This window comes from Rosa rugosa, chromosome 4, assembly GCF_958449725.1.
Source record: "Rosa rugosa chromosome 4, drRosRugo1.1, whole genome shotgun sequence".
Classification (NCBI taxonomy): domain Eukaryota; kingdom Viridiplantae; phylum Streptophyta; class Magnoliopsida; order Rosales; family Rosaceae; genus Rosa; species Rosa rugosa.
The window spans coordinates 32,479,005-32,494,740 of NC_084823.1; the positions used below are offsets into that span (position 1 = coordinate 32,479,005).

The 15,736-nt window shown below is 38.3% G+C and overlaps 1 protein-coding gene across 1 annotated transcript; it reads left to right on the top strand.

Moving 5' to 3' along the window:
* The first annotated feature begins 11,124 nt into the window (after nt 1–11,124).
* LOC133707535 (alcohol acyl transferase 2-like) lies at nt 11,125–12,907 on the top strand. Its single transcript, XM_062133185.1, has 2 exons — nt 11,125–11,654; nt 11,808–12,907. The coding sequence occupies exons 1-2, from the start codon at nt 11,208–11,210 to the stop codon at nt 12,741–12,743; spliced, it is 1,383 nt and encodes a 460-aa protein (XP_061989169.1). The 5' UTR covers nt 11,125–11,207; the 3' UTR covers nt 12,744–12,907.
* The last annotated feature ends 2,829 nt before the right edge of the window (nt 12,908–15,736 follow it).

The following is a 15,736-nucleotide window of genomic DNA, read 5'->3' on the forward strand; positions in this document are numbered from 1 at the left end:
TTCCTGTAGTGTTTTCTGCAGCCAAAATAAAGCAAATTTTTTGTTTAGTTTTGAAAGAATTTGCTCTTTTCGGGATCAGACAACTAACCTTGCCTATAAGGGCGTTGTTTCGGTTTACCCTCCCATTGCTTTGTATTTTGGAATCAAATTTTAAAATTTGGGCCAAGAACAACAAGGTCAGTAAGAAGGCTTTAGAAAGACAAGCATATGATGGAAAAACATGTGGTGAAGTGGGAAGGGGGATCATTTGTAAGATTAAGCTTGTCATGTTGTTATTATAAGCATGGTGGAAACTATTTTTTCTTTTCTCGGTAACAAATACACACACACACACACACACACTATATATATATATATATATATATATATATATATATATATATATATATATATATATATATATATATATATATATATTTATGTTATATTTCTATTATAATTTTTGTCTACTAGTGTTTATGCCATAAGAAAGCACGCAGTTCACATATCTCAAGTTAATTTGTGTGCCTACTTGTGTGTTCCTGTGGTGTGGGGATGTGGGTGCATGCATCTTTATTTTTTAGTTTATGTCTCCCTTGTACTACATGTACATTTTTGTCGCACTAATATTGCATTTCTTGAACAGTACAAGGATTACAGATTGTGACTGGGATTACAGATGGATGGATCCATATTTAATTAGTTAAAACTTCTCAAACCCCAGGTGGCGGATTACCGCCTAGGTGTGGTATTTGAGTCGTATCTATAGAAAAGTCCTCAAACCCCAGGTGGCGGATTACCGCCTAGGTGAGGTATTTGAGTTGATTTCATTTACTCTACTTTTATGCTAAGTGATTATCTGTCTGGTTCCAATTCTTAAGTTTGTGAACCCCTATTTTATCTTTTCTTTTCCACCTTTAGCCTATACCTTTCTCCAACCAAACAGTAAGTCCAGGTCCAAACAATGAGTCCCGGGTGAGGCATGAGCGGATGCGGCATGAGCGGAGAAGAGAGATGCCTAGTTTAAGGTAGAAAATTAAGGTATTTTAGTCTTCCAAACTTAACTTTTTGTCCCAGCCTTTCTAATCACTTCTCCTAATGAGTAGACTATTTAGATCCAACTCAGTTACCTCCAGTTCGTCTAGATCCTCCCTAAATAGGATCCCTGACATAGTTAATGAAGAACAAATTGAATATCAGTCAAACGATAATATAGACATGAATGATTGGAATATACCCAGAGTCCCTAGTAACGAAATTTATAAGAAAAAATGGTCTCTCTCTTCATTCAAAAGTGAACATCATATTAAAACGGTAGAACAAGTCTATGTCCTTAGTAAACAACATGAAACTTGTCAATTATTTAGCCTTGAGTCAATTAAAAAACACAAAAAAGATGGTCACAATTTCTTACATATAGGTTTAGTCCAAATCGGTGTTAAGCCATTAACCCGAAAGGGTCTAAACGCCTCTATACTCCTATGCCTCAGAGATGCAAGATTCACCGACTTTAATGATAGTACCTTAGGCATAATTGAGTCAAGCCTATTTAACGGTCCAATCCATTTCGATTGTTACCCAGATTTTACAATTAGTCTTAGTGATCCTCACATCTTAAAATCCTTAACCTTAAATATTAAAACTTCAGGTTACAATGTCCTAGAAGGAACCCAACCATTAGCCTTAATTTATAGAATCCACTATAAAGTCACTGGTACAAACATGAATTTTCAAGCCATCAGTAAAAGCCCAAAAGATCAAACTCTTTTAATTCAAAGTAGTCAAGAAAATGCTAATATTAGAGTTCCACACACAATCAGATGGTCAGATGTTCATCTACCTTCTGAATGGTCTCTTACTAGTGAAAATCAACCTATCAACATACAACATAATTTATCTGACTTAAACTGTATCCAACAATATAATGATGGTACAGTACGAATCAACTTCCATAATCCTAGAATAAGTCAAAATCTTAGGATTCAAGAATTAGGTCAATCTTCAAGACATTCAGAATTAGGTCAATCGTCAAGACATTCTTTCACAGCTCCAAGGCATTCTTTTGCAGGATCCACATCTGCTGAAACTATGTCTAGACAAGACTGTGAATTAGATAAAGAAATAAAAAATATTAGAATAAAAGAATTAGAGGAAGAATTACAAAAACTAAAAATTAAAAATATTCGGACTGCCTCACAAGTCAGTTACCCCAGTTATGCAGAAACTCAACCTGCCTTAGATGAGGAACAAACATCTCCCACAGCTACTGATTTTGAAGTCGTCCCTCCCATAAATCCTCAATTAAGTACACTCAGTAGACTTTTTAAAATTGATTATCCCAAATTAGATAAAGATCTTGAATCTGAAGAAAATATTCATAGAAGAAACCTTTATAGAAAACAATATCCCTTAATCGAACAACGAAAACAATTATTTAAAAATTGGCAAGCTTTTATGCTTGAGACCCAATCTGAAATATTTTTCCTTGATTTCATTGATCAACAAAGCCAAAAAAGTGGAGTATTACTACCCTTTAGCTGGTAAGCTCAGGGAAGTGCATAAGAAAAAGCTTATGGTGAACTGCAGTGGAGAAGGCGTCTTGTTCATTGAGGCTAATGCCAACGTCACGCTCAACGAACTCGATGATGCAATTCTACCGGGACAATTCTTAGGTTCACCCTTAGGGTGAACGAGTATATTCATCTCTATTGTCGATTAACATACTTTTACTTAATAAATTTATCATCCAACGGTCCATATCTTAAATTAGCCTTTAAAAATCATCTCTGTAAAAAATCAATCGAGTCATAAATCGTTTAATTATCTAATTGAATCAAACAAATGGATGATTCTAACAACACCTACTACTATTATGATGAACCGTCCATGTATTTCATAGAAATGAATAAAAAAAATGTCTTTAATTTGATTGACTTTTTACAGAGCTGATCTCCGTATGATGTTATGCAACATAAATGGTTGGATTAAAAGATTATAAAGTTAAAAAGTAGGACTAAACAGTGTTTAGTCCTTGAGCTTTTGATCATAAAACACTTCAGTCCTTGACCTTCTAATTTCACACGTTTAGTCCCTGTACTTTAAAATTTCAGACCAATAGGTCCTTGCCGTCTAAAAGTCGCGGCGAAATGTCTATTATGCCCTCAGTTCTTTTTTTTTTTTTAAATAAATTTATTCCTTTCTCTCTTTTTTTATTTATTCTTTTTTCTTTATTTTATTTTATTTTTTTTCAAACAGAAAGAAAGAAAAGGAAAAAAACAGAAAAAAATAAATAGAAAGAAAGAAAGGGAAAAAAAAAATCCTTTTCCAAAAAAAATAAAATAATTAATTAATTAAAAAAAATGAACTAAGGGCATAATAGACATTTCGCTGCGACTTTTAGACGGCAAGGACCTATTGGTCTGAAATTTTGAAGTACAGGGACTAAACGTGTGAAATTAGAAGGTCAGGGACTGAAGTGTTTTATGGTCAAAAGCTCAAGGACTAAACAGTATTTAGTCCTAATTTTTATTTTTATAGAAAAGAAAAGAATGTAAAGATTTAGAGTTTATATCCACCCCAGTATTGAACCTAAAGGATAAATATACTCATCCACCCCAGGAGTGAACCTAAAAATTGTCCTTCATGCACTACTACATATAGATCACATTACCTGAGTTTCTCTTATATCCAATTGTACTAATTACCGATGATATAGTGCAGAGTAATACGGATAGCAAATGTCATTTCCTTTTTCACTGAACATAAGCTAAAGAATTGAGAAACATGTGCGGTACTAGCATGTCCAGACCAAATATGTGCATGATAATAAACTAGATCACCAAGTACCCAATTTGTGGCTAATAGCCACGTACAATTGGAAACCTAGAGTGATGCATCTCAATACGCTCACCTACACAAGAAGGAAGAACCAAATGATCCTTTGAAAACTTAGCTTTATATATAGCTCCGACCCTGAAGACTGATTGAGTGATGCATCTCAATTCGCTCACCTAGCCATATATAAATCTCTTTCGTTTTTTGAAAAATGTTTGAAAATCTCAATTTATGCACCACAACATGTAAATCACTTAACCTTTTTTCCTTTTTCTTTTTTGGGACAAACAGTTTACCTAAGTTTGCAGCTTTCTAAATCCGCAGATAGAGCCGCTGCAACCACACTTACCTTTTTAAATCCGCAGATAGAGCCGCTGCAACCACACTTAGTGGAGGTGTGGTTGAGGCCGTGGCTCCCCAAAGGAAGAGGGGGAGGCCACTTGGTTCGATTGACACTCACCCAAGGAAGAAGAGGGCGAGTAAGGCACAAACCGATCCATTAATCATCAATGTAGAGAATCCATCTCATGAGATTGTCTCTGATTAAAGTTATGTCCATGAATCAATACTGGAGGACGCTCCGATGTTTGAAATGATTCCAGAGAACAAAGAAATCTCAATGGATTATGAGAGTGCGTATGAGTTGATGGAAAGATCTTCCATACACATTGATGATGTATTTGCATACACTGTTGCTCAAGAAATCATAGAGCACGATGATATCGAACCACGCTCTATTGCAAAATGTCAACAAAGAGCAGATTGGCCTAAATGGAAAGAAGCAATCTAGGCAGAAATAGATTATCTGGTAAAGAGACGGGTATTTGGTCCTGTAGTGCTAACCCCACTAAGTGTAAAGCCTGTAGGACATAAATGGGTCTTTGTCAGAAAGAGTAATGAGAAGAATGAAGTCCCGAGGTACAAGGCTCGCCTTGTGGCACAAGGTTTCTCACAACACCCTAGAATTGACTACGAGGAGACATACTCTCCCGTAATGGACGTTATAACATTCCGCTACTTAGTTAGCTTGGTAGTTTCCGAAGGACTGGAAATGCAGCTTATGGATGTGGTTACTGCATATCTCTACGGGGATCTTGATCCAGAGATATATATGAAAGTACCTAATGGTCTTACATTACCCAAGTCAAGTGACTCTAAACCATGGAGTGCGTTTGTAATTAGGTTGAAACGCTCACTTTACGGATTGAAACAATCCGGGCGGATGTGGTATACCCGTCTAAGTGACTACTTGATTGGAAAGGGATATAAGAACGATGAATTGTGCCCCTGCGTATTCATAAAGAAAACAAGTTCCGGATTTGCAATTGTAGCTGTATATGTTGATGATATGAACATAATAGGTACTCTTGATGAAATAAGAGAAACCGCAAGCTACTTGAAATCCAAATTTGAGATGAAGGATCTTGGGAAAACTCGATTCTGTCTAGGCCTTGAACTAGAACACCGAGTTTGTGGAATAATAATCCACCAGTCTGCGTATGTCCAAAAGATACTCAGGCGATTTAACATGGACAAAGCGCATCCTGCTAGCACTCCCATGATCGGTCAAAGTTTGGATGCAAATAAAGATCCATTTCGTCCAAAGGAAGATGACGAAGAGGTGTTGGGAGCTGAAATTCCCTATCTAAGTGCAATAGGCACATTATTGTACTTAGCCCAATGTACTCGACCAGACATTGCATTCTCAGTGAACTTGTTAGCTAGATTTAGCTCAACGCCAAAGCAGCGTCACTGGAATGGTATCAAGAACATTTTCCGATACTTAAAAGGAACCATTGACTTGGGACAATTCTTTCCCTACAGAGAGACAAGAGGGATTGCAGATGGAACTGCAATCCTTAAAGTAAATGTTGATGGCGAAAGCGCCACTTACTACACCGAAACCCCAAATGATGTTTTGGTTGGTTTTGCTGATGCTGGGTACCTTTCTGACCCACATAAAGGTTGTTCCCAAACTGGTTACGTATTTACCATTGGGAACACGGCGATATCTTGGAGATCAACCAAGCAAACCTTTGTGGCTACCTCCTCGAACCACTCAGAGATCATTGCTCTACATGAGGCAGTTCTTGAGTGTATATTGTTAAGAGCTATCATTACACATATTCGAGGGACTAGTGGTTTGAGTTCTACCACTGAAGAGCCTACTTGCATTTATGAAGATAATGCAGCTTGCATCGAACAGATGAAGCTAGGATATATCAAGGGTGATAATACAAAACACATATCGCCAAAGTTTTTCTACAATCAGCAACAACAGGCTCTCCTCAAGATTCAAGTGAATCAAGTAAGGTCTGAGGAGAATGTGGCAGATTTGTTCACCAAATCGTTGCCTAAGGCCACATTTGAGAAACATGTGAAAAACATAGGAATGCAAAGACTTTCCAAGCTCCCTTGATTAATGTAAGTATCAGGGGGAGGTGTAGACGTCAGGGGGAGTCTAACACACACATGTCATCCTCAAATGTAGAAGGTGCGTTGTGCTCTTTTCCTTCGACCAAGGTGTATTTTTTGTCCCACAGGGTTTTTATTGTTACTTGGCAAGGTTTATAGTGAGGCAACAACTCATGCACCATTTCGTCTTTGACTTGGCACAAGGGGGAGTGTTAAAGGAAAAACACATTATGTGCCTTCGTCAAAGTAACTGATGAAGAGGGAATCAAGGAATTGCAATCACATCACATCACAATCAGCATTTACTATCATTATTGTAATTGATGTTTCCGTTGTAATTCTATCCCTATATAAAGGGACTATGAAATAAAATGAGTAGACCAATTCCAATTCACTTTTTCACTAGAATGAAATTAGTTGTCAAATTTGTGTCAACCGTATCTGTACAGAGATACTAATTCGAAATGAATTTGATTTTTCCCTAATGGAAAAAATTGAATAATACTTTGGACCACTTTTTTGGATCTCACCTGCATCTCACTTTATGTCGCTGTTAATGTGGCATCCCCACATCATTTCATGAAATATTCTGATTGGTTGAGCTTCGTGCTACATCCGCTACCACATAAGGTTTGATAATCATGTCAAGCACATTGTTATCAAGTTGTCATCCATGACATATATTAAAATATTATTGCTATACATTTGATTCAGGCTGATTGGATTGTAATTGGTACAATACAACTATTTTTTGTTCTTATACAAGAGAATGTAACAAAGAAAAGAGATGAAAAAAAAGCTCTGCTAAGGTTTCCTCCCTAGTCGCGTTTTAGTAGCGTTGTCGAAGGCGAGCAGTGGTGATTTAACATCGAGCCGAAGGTCGTGCACGATGCTCATCCTTGGGAGTGGTTTCTAGAGTTGAGCCCGAGTGCATGGGAGGCGAGGTTGTTGCGGTGTAAGGTTGTCGTGGATGAGGTTGCCGTGGTTAGCTGTTGTGGTGAATAAAGGCTGCGATGGTTGATTGGCTGTTGTGGTTAGGACAAGATCAAAGTGCGGGGTGGTGCAGGCCTAAATTTGGCTGATTGGTGGCAGAGGATTTATGCAATGATCTAGGTCGGGTTGGGGTTGCAGGGTAGTGGTGTTCAAGGTTGGGTTCGACATCCTTTGCGACTGATTCTCAAGTAGCAACATCTCATGTAAAGGAAAAAGCTTGGTGAAAGTAGTGGCTTTTGCTAATGGTTTGGCAATGGGTTTGGTCGCTGGAGATCGGATGAAGAAGGCGATCCAGTTTGGATGGGAGGGGAGATAGGTCGTTCTGGGCTTGGTCCTTGGCCTAGTTTCCTTTGTTTGATCCAAAATAAGGAGTATGGAGAATGGGTTCGGTTGTTAGGTTATGGGCCTACTGCTTGAACTCATTTTCCTGCCTTTTATTTTTTTAGGCTTTTCCAGTCTAGTATGTGCAGGAATAGCTTTTTTAGGAGCTCTCTGAGATGTTTTTATTCATCATATGTACGTATCACAATTGAGTGTAGGCAAGTGAGGTTTAGATGATTGATTTTTCCTTAGGAGGCGAGGCTATTTTTGTTTGTAGTAGACTTGCATTTATGAGAGCATCCCTGGTTTGTAATGAGTTGCAATGCTTGAATAGATAATTGTTTGTTCCCCTGCTAATCTCTCTATTATTAGATGTTTGTAGTCTCTACCTATTTTGGTTGTTGATCTAATGTTAGTAACTTTTACTTAAAAAAATTGGATTGTAATAGGTTGCCGTAGTCGTAGTTCAAATGCATTAGAGCCACTTAATATATTAAATGTTCCTCTCTAAAAGAAGTAGAGGTAGTTTGTATTGTCAGTGGTTGCTATTGTACACGTGTAAGAGAAACGGCCATAGGGACTGATTCTTTTTCAGCTGTCTTTAATAAGCATTAAAGACGCAACCTTTTTAGAGACAGATAGCAAATTCATCACTCCTTCTATTAGGGACAAATTTAGCTGTATGTTAGTCAGTAATAGGCACGGAACCAGGGGTAGGCTAAGGTGTGCTACAGCCCACCCCAACTTTTTGATTAAACAAAATATATATATACAGGGCCCTTCTAGTGAGGGATCCTTTTTTTTTTATCTTTTCTAGGGTTAGGGCATTTGGCTAATTTTTCGATCAAATTTTTGCATCTCAACCGTTCAGTTTTTAGGTCATAATGTGTAGATCATTTCTGAAAATTTTCAGCCAAATTTATTATAGTTAAGGCATTCAAAATGACGATTTAAGATTATAAGTATAAACGGTTCAAGTTTGACAGATTTGGTTAGTCCATTGATTTAATCTAGTTTAATACCTTAACGATCACCGATTTGGCTGAAAATTTGCAGAAATGATCTACATATTATGACCTAAAAACTGAACGGTTGAAATTGCGAAATATAATCGAAAAGTTAGTCTAATGCCCTATCCCTAGAAAATACCAAAAAAGGGATCCCTTAGTGGAAAGGCCCTCTATATATATATATATATATATATATATATATATATATATATATATATATATATATATATACAGATCCTATCCAGAGTGAGGCCTCACTTTGAAATTAACGTGTGAGGTTGGAGTTTAGGGTCACTTTTCGGTCTCATGTCCACATCTCGACCGTTCAGTTTTTAGGTACTACTGTATAGATCATCTCTGCAAAATTTCAGCCAAATTGATGATCGTTAAGGCATTGATAACTGCCTTAAAGCTAGTACGGTTCATGGTGGACAGATTCAGTTCGTCCATTGGTTTAAGTGAGTTAGATACCTTAAAGATTATCAATTTGGCTAAAACTTTGCAAAGATGATCTATACATTAGTACCTAAAAATTGAATGGTCGAGATGTGGATATGAGACCGAAAAGTGACCCTAAACTCCAACCTCACACGTTAATTTCAGAGTGAGACCTCACTCTGGATAGAATATATATATATATATATATATATATATATATATATATATATATATATATTATCAGCAGCACCCCTAAAAAAAGAAGTCGTATATATATCATCAAACGAAAAGTCGACGAACAGCGTCCATTTTTCCCATCTCTCAGTAGTGAACTTCTCTTTGCTCAGTCACTTTCTGCTCTAAACCTTAGTCGCTCTCTTCTCTTTATTGTCATGAACTCTGCAACTCCACGAGGAGCATCGAAGCACCCTAATAACCTTATTGATTTAGCAATCACCAGGTATTAGAGTTTAATTTTTGTTTTAATACAAAATTTCTTGCGACATTAGGATTGAAATTGAAGTTATAAATTGGCGATTTCAAGATTTTTTTCAGCACTTCATTTTTCTTGCTATAACTGTTAGCTAGTCAAAAATATTGGGTTTGTTTTATTGATGCATAAAGAAAGATATTGAATTTATTTTATTGATGCCCAATTGCCCAGAATAGTGGCGAATTTGTTTAAAATGTTGACTGTTGAGAGTTGAACAATTATTTAGACGTGTTTTAACAAGTGTTATGTAGTTGAGATATTCCATCAATACAATAAGGAAGTCTCTGCCAAATTTTTTTAAAAAAATTTCTTGGCAGCATAAGGTAAATTTAGCCCACCCCAATTTTAATCCTAGTTCCGTCCCTGGTCAGTAATATATAATTAGAGACGTTTTGTGGCTGACTCTAAAGCCCATATTTGGTGTAGTGAAACAAAAATAAATTTTATTCTATTGATTCAGGATGAATCTTCTTAGTACATTATGAGGCTTGTAGACGTTATCAACAATCGAATAGGGGATTCTGTTGGGGTCTTTTTTTTCTACGAAATTAAAGTTTATTTAGATTCTAATTAATTATGAGGCTTATGCTTATAGTGCTATAGGAGCAGAAGACCATGATAGAAGGAAGGGGATCAGAACCGCTGGATACGGTGATGCACAAGGACTGAATTTTTTTTTGCAGAAAACGAAGAAAGAGACAGATGTGGGGAAAAAAAAACAAAAAGGAACAACCAGAGACTCACACTAAAAAGAAAGAAGGGCAGCGGAAAGGGAAAAGAAGCTAGATGCCTCTGATCTAGGCCAAAGTCCAAGCAAAATCGCCCATTAAAGATAGAGAAAATCGTCACCGACTCTTGTCTTGGTGGAGAGGAAACCTAGTACAAAAGGTTGAGAGAGAGAGAGAGAGAGATAGAGAATAGTACCAAAACTATTACCACATGTTAAACACTAATCAATATGTTTGCGCACATTTTTTTTGCGCACATAAACATGAAAATAAATTTCATATACTGAAGTTCAAGGAATTGGCAGAGACTTGATGTAACACTCGTGAATTGAAAAGATGTACAGAGAAGTGATCCAATTCATCTACGGAAATGTCAATATCGAATTAATGAAATGCGAATTAATCACTTCAAACGCAGCTAGGTGGCTTTTGGTGATGAGTGGCATGATCAATTAACATTGTTGTGAAACACGTGAGGATACACATCCATGCATGTCCAACACCAGTTGCTTTCCTGCGCCATAACTTTGAAAGCTGTTTGACATAAACACAGCTTGTGGTGATGCTAATAGCACAAGACAGATGGCAGTCATTGAATGAAATAGAAGCTCACAAATGGCATTAGGATCACCCAGTTTTCATCTAACTTTGACCAAAAAAGTAAAAGAAGTTTTTATCCAACTTCAGATTACCACTGGAAAAATGCTGGTACAGTTGCAATTTGCAAGTCATGTATTGTACGTGCGAAACCAAATTGATAACTTTGGTAGTATCTATGAGTAGTATATATTGACATGATGGGACGGTTTTGGATTGTGGAAAACGTTTGTGATAATAACCCAATACAGTCAAATACGACTGCCTACAGAAGTATCCTCAAGCATCTTTTCTATATATAGCTACTAAATTTATCGATCTTGCAGTTTTCTTGTGGTCATCAAACACTATCCTCTCATTCAACACTATTTTCATTGTAAAGGTTTTGATTATCAAGCCATGGTGTTGCCACCCTCCTTAGTATTTCAGGTTAATCGAACCCAGCCACAACTTATAACTCCGGCAAGGCCAACTCCTCGTGAAACAAAGATGCTGTCAGATATAGATGACCAGCAAGGCCTTAGGTTTCAGATACCGGTCATCATAGCCTACAAGAACAATCCTTCAATGTCGAACCGAAAAGGCCCCGTTCAGGTGATCAGGGAAGCAATAAGTAGAGCATTGGTGTATTACTACCCTTTGGCAGGTAGGCTCAGAGAAGGGCCTAACAGAAAGCTTATGGTGGATTGCAACGGAGAAGGTGTCTTGTTCGTTGGGGCTAATGCTGACGTTACTCTCGAGGAAATTGGAGATGCTATTCTACCGCCTTGCCCTGTGTTAGAGGACTTCCTATGTAATGTCCCGGGCTCGGATGGCATTCTTGGTTGCCCTTTGTTGTTAGTTCAGGTAAATCAACAGATACAATAAGTTTATTACAAGTTATTACTAGCTAGAATCCTCTTTTTTCATGCAGCACAGTACTAAACTATAATTTGCTCTAATGATGATAATAATTAAGAACATGAAGATAAAAATCGCTGACTAAACCATATTTGCTAGGTGACCATTTTGAGATGCGGAGGTTTCATACTTGCATTGCGCGTGAACCACACAATGTGTGATGCGCCTGGATTGGTCCTGTTCTTGAACACGGTAGGGGAGATGGTTCAAGGAAAAATTGCACCATCTATTCCACCAGTGTGGGAGCGAGAGGTCTTGAATGCCCGAGATCCACCACGAATTACATGTATACATCACGAATACGAGGAAATGATTGATGAATACTCAGATGAGCGCTCTGATGCGGCAGTAATGGTGCAAAAATCTTTCTACTTTGGTCCCAATGAGATAAGGGCCATGAAGAAAGATCTTCCACCACACCTTTCCAATTGCTCTACATTCGACCTTATAACATCGTGTTTGTGGAAGTGCCGCACAGTTGCACTAGAACTTAATCCGGAACAGGTTGTTCGGGTTTCATGCATAGTCAATGCACGTGGGAAGCGCAACAGTCTACGTCTTCCTTTGGGTTACTACGGCAATGCATTCGCATACCCAGCTGCTGTTTCGGGAGTGAAACAATTGTGTGAAAGTCCATTGGGATATGCACTGGAGTTGGTGATGAAGGCAAAAGATGAAATGAATGAAGAGTACATGAGATCAGTGGCAGATCTTATGGTCATAAGAGGATGGCCTCCATTTACATTGACTGGGAACTTCATAGTTTCAGATGTTAGACGTACTGGCATTGCAGATGTCAACTTGGGGTGGGGAAAGCCATCATTTTCTGGACCTGCCAAGGCCGTGAACATTGTTAGTTTCTATGTTCAGCACAAAAAGGAAAAAGAGGACGGGATTTTGGTGCCAGTGTGCTTGCCATTGTGGAGTATGGCAAGATTTCAGCAGGAACTCGAGAAGACGTCGGAGATAGTGGAAAATATAAATAACACTAAATCTGCTAATATTAATGTTGTAAGGATGATTCCACGGTTGTAAGGTTTCAATGATCCTAAAATATTATAGATTGTTATAAAGTAGGAAGAAGATGAACAGAGAATAGTTGGGAGGAAGTAGAAGTGTTATCATTCAGTCTCATTAGCCTCCTTTATATAGAGGTAGAGTTTACATCAAAGTACATAACTAATGAGTATTTACATGGACATCCACATATGTCACGCCCCGAATTTTGAATAATCAATTCAAATCCGAAACATGAATAATTACAATTACAAAATTCAAATTATTATTTTTAACTTTCAGAGTAACACGCCTCACACACTCAATATTACAATTCACTCTCACAAGCAATATTGTAAAGCTCTAAATGAGCATAACACACCTCACAACTTACAATTGCTGTAAAACTATAACAATTGCTCTAACCGCACGATCACCGTCCTGGTTCTCCTGTCCTGTAGGATTACCCGCTACACAATTTGAATAGTGTACCGGGAGTTGCAACAACACAAAACCCGGTAAGCTTTTTACAGCCAGTATGAGTAAACAAGAAAGAACTGTTGATTTTAAATTACAATTCTTAAAACTCAACAACACAACCAACAATCTCAACATCCACGACGCAAACGTCAAACCAATTCAATATCACCACTTTGGTCCTATCTCACAACACTATCACCACTTTGGTCCCATCCCATAACACGTTAGAGCTCTAACTGCCTCGTTACCTCTGACACCTTGGCCTAGGGTCAAGCAACGGCAAAAATACTTCGGTTAACACTATAACCGTCGCGCTTTGGACATCCCCGTCCTCAGCACCATATACTTCGGTTAATAATAAACCGTCGCACTTTGGACATCCCCGTCCTCAGCACACAACTTCGGTTAATAATAAACCGTCGCACCTTGGACATCCCCGTCCTCAGCACACAAACACTCCGGTTATCCTTAACCGTCGAACTTCGGACACCTCATCCTCAGAACCCTACATTCTCTAACTCTATACATCCTCCAATGTAAATCATGAATATTAACAAGAACTCATCAATCATGTTCATCACATATAAATATGGTAAGTCACATGTCAATTCATAATAATTTAATCATCTCAATTCCACACTCTTCAATGTCACACCATTCACATATAATCACGTAAATATATATATACGTAATTATCCGCTTAGGGATAATCACTAATACCAACTATAGTTCACATGCAATAAAACTGAGAAATTCATTTGTATAGTAAAAATCATTTTACTTACCCATGGACCGTAGTTGATCAAGTCCATATGATTTTAAAACAAATATTTATTCCATAAATATTTTCACGCAATTACGACAAAATAAGGTAATTAAATTTATTCGGTTCGTAATATGAACCACGTGAGGTTTACTCACCTCGATAATCCCGCTGCGTCTTCAATTCAGCTCAAAATACGATCCACAATCGTCCACCAACTCAAACCGTCAATCACCTAGTCAGATACGATCTTAACTTAGCAATCATTCATAAACCACACATATACGGAAATCCAACGGTCGGATTCTAATTTAATGATGATCCAACGGTCAGATCGAATTTATATGATGATCCAACGGTCGGATTCTAATTATACGATGATCCAACGGTCGGATCGAAATTATACGATGATCCAACGGTCGGATTCTAATTATACGATGATCCAACGGTCGGATCGAAATTATACGATGATCCAACGGTCAGATCCTAATTATACGATGATCCAACGGTCGGATCAAAATTATACGATGATCCAACGGTCGGATCCTCACGGATCGCCCTTAGGATCATCCTCCAAAATTATCACAAAGATCCAACGGTCAGATCTTCTTGAATCACTCTAACAAACATCTCCATAAAATTATACGAAAATCTGACGGTCGGATTCTCACGAATCGCCTTCCGAATCATTGTTTTACATTTATACGAAGATCCAACGGTCGGATCTTCGCCCATGACCACACAAAGCCACTGGGACAGTCATAAGATCATCATATCCAAATTTGAAGTAAAACCGATGGTCAGATCCTCGCAGATCGTAAACCGAAGATAAAACGTAAAAACGTTAAATAGTAACGTCAAAACATAAATTCACTATTTATCAACGTTTTCTAAAATGACCTTGTAATATATCAAAACGCTCGTAAGGATGCGTAGATCATCACCTAGATAATAAAAACTCAAAATATGGTCGAATACGCCGCCACAAGCGGCGGTCAGTGGGCGGTCAACGGCGGTCAACGCGGCGGTCAACCACCTCCGATGCAAAAGTCATCAACTACAAACTTGTTCAAAATGACGAGTTGATCCACTTTCATAACTAGCATGAAGTCTGAAAACGAAAGGAAGTGGTCGGAAATTACCTAGAACAGTCGAGGTGGCCGGAAAATTTCCAGAATCCGGCGAAATTTGCAGAATCCGGCAAGGCTTGATTTCGACGTCAAAACTTCAATTTCAGGCTTCGATTCCTTCTAGAGAGTTGTTAAGAAACTCAAGACGAACTCATTGGTTCAAGAATCACAGAAAAATATGGTCTGTAGCTCGAGATATACCGATCGAAAGCTTCGGTGGTCGGAAAATTTGCAGAATCCGGCGAGAGCTCCGATCAACGTAAAAACTTCAACAACTCGCTTCGATCCCTTCATGAAATGTGTTCAGAACTTCAATCTGAGTTCACCAGCCCAAGAATCTTGAAGATTGGTGGTCTAGAACTCGAGATATCGGCGTTGACTCAAAATCGAGCTTAAATCGGACCGGGCTTGCCGCCGCCGCTACAGGCCGCGCCGCCGTGCAAGGCTGCCACAGACAGGTGCGCAAGGACCATACGAAGCCAATGGAAGAAGTTTGGTGAGGATCGATGGCCGGAAACACGAGGAGGATGAGTTAGTTCGGTTTCGGGTGCAACCGGATCGAGCTGGTTTGCCGGACCTTGAGGCTGTGCCGGAGGGAATGGCGACATCCAGCAGATAGAGCGGCCCGAGGTGAATCCAAAGGGAGTGGTCCGACGTCT

What these genes read in the sequence shown, in the direction of transcription:
- LOC133707535 (XM_062133185.1), top strand. Translation starts at nt 11,208, where the DNA reads ATGGTGTTGCCACCCTCCTTAGTATTTCAGGTTAATCGAACCCAGCCA. An exon ending in GCCCTTTGTTGTTAGTTCAG is followed by an intron (nt 11,655 to 11,807) that starts GTAAATCAACAG and finishes CATATTTGCTAG; the next exon opens with GTGACCATTTTGAGATGCGG.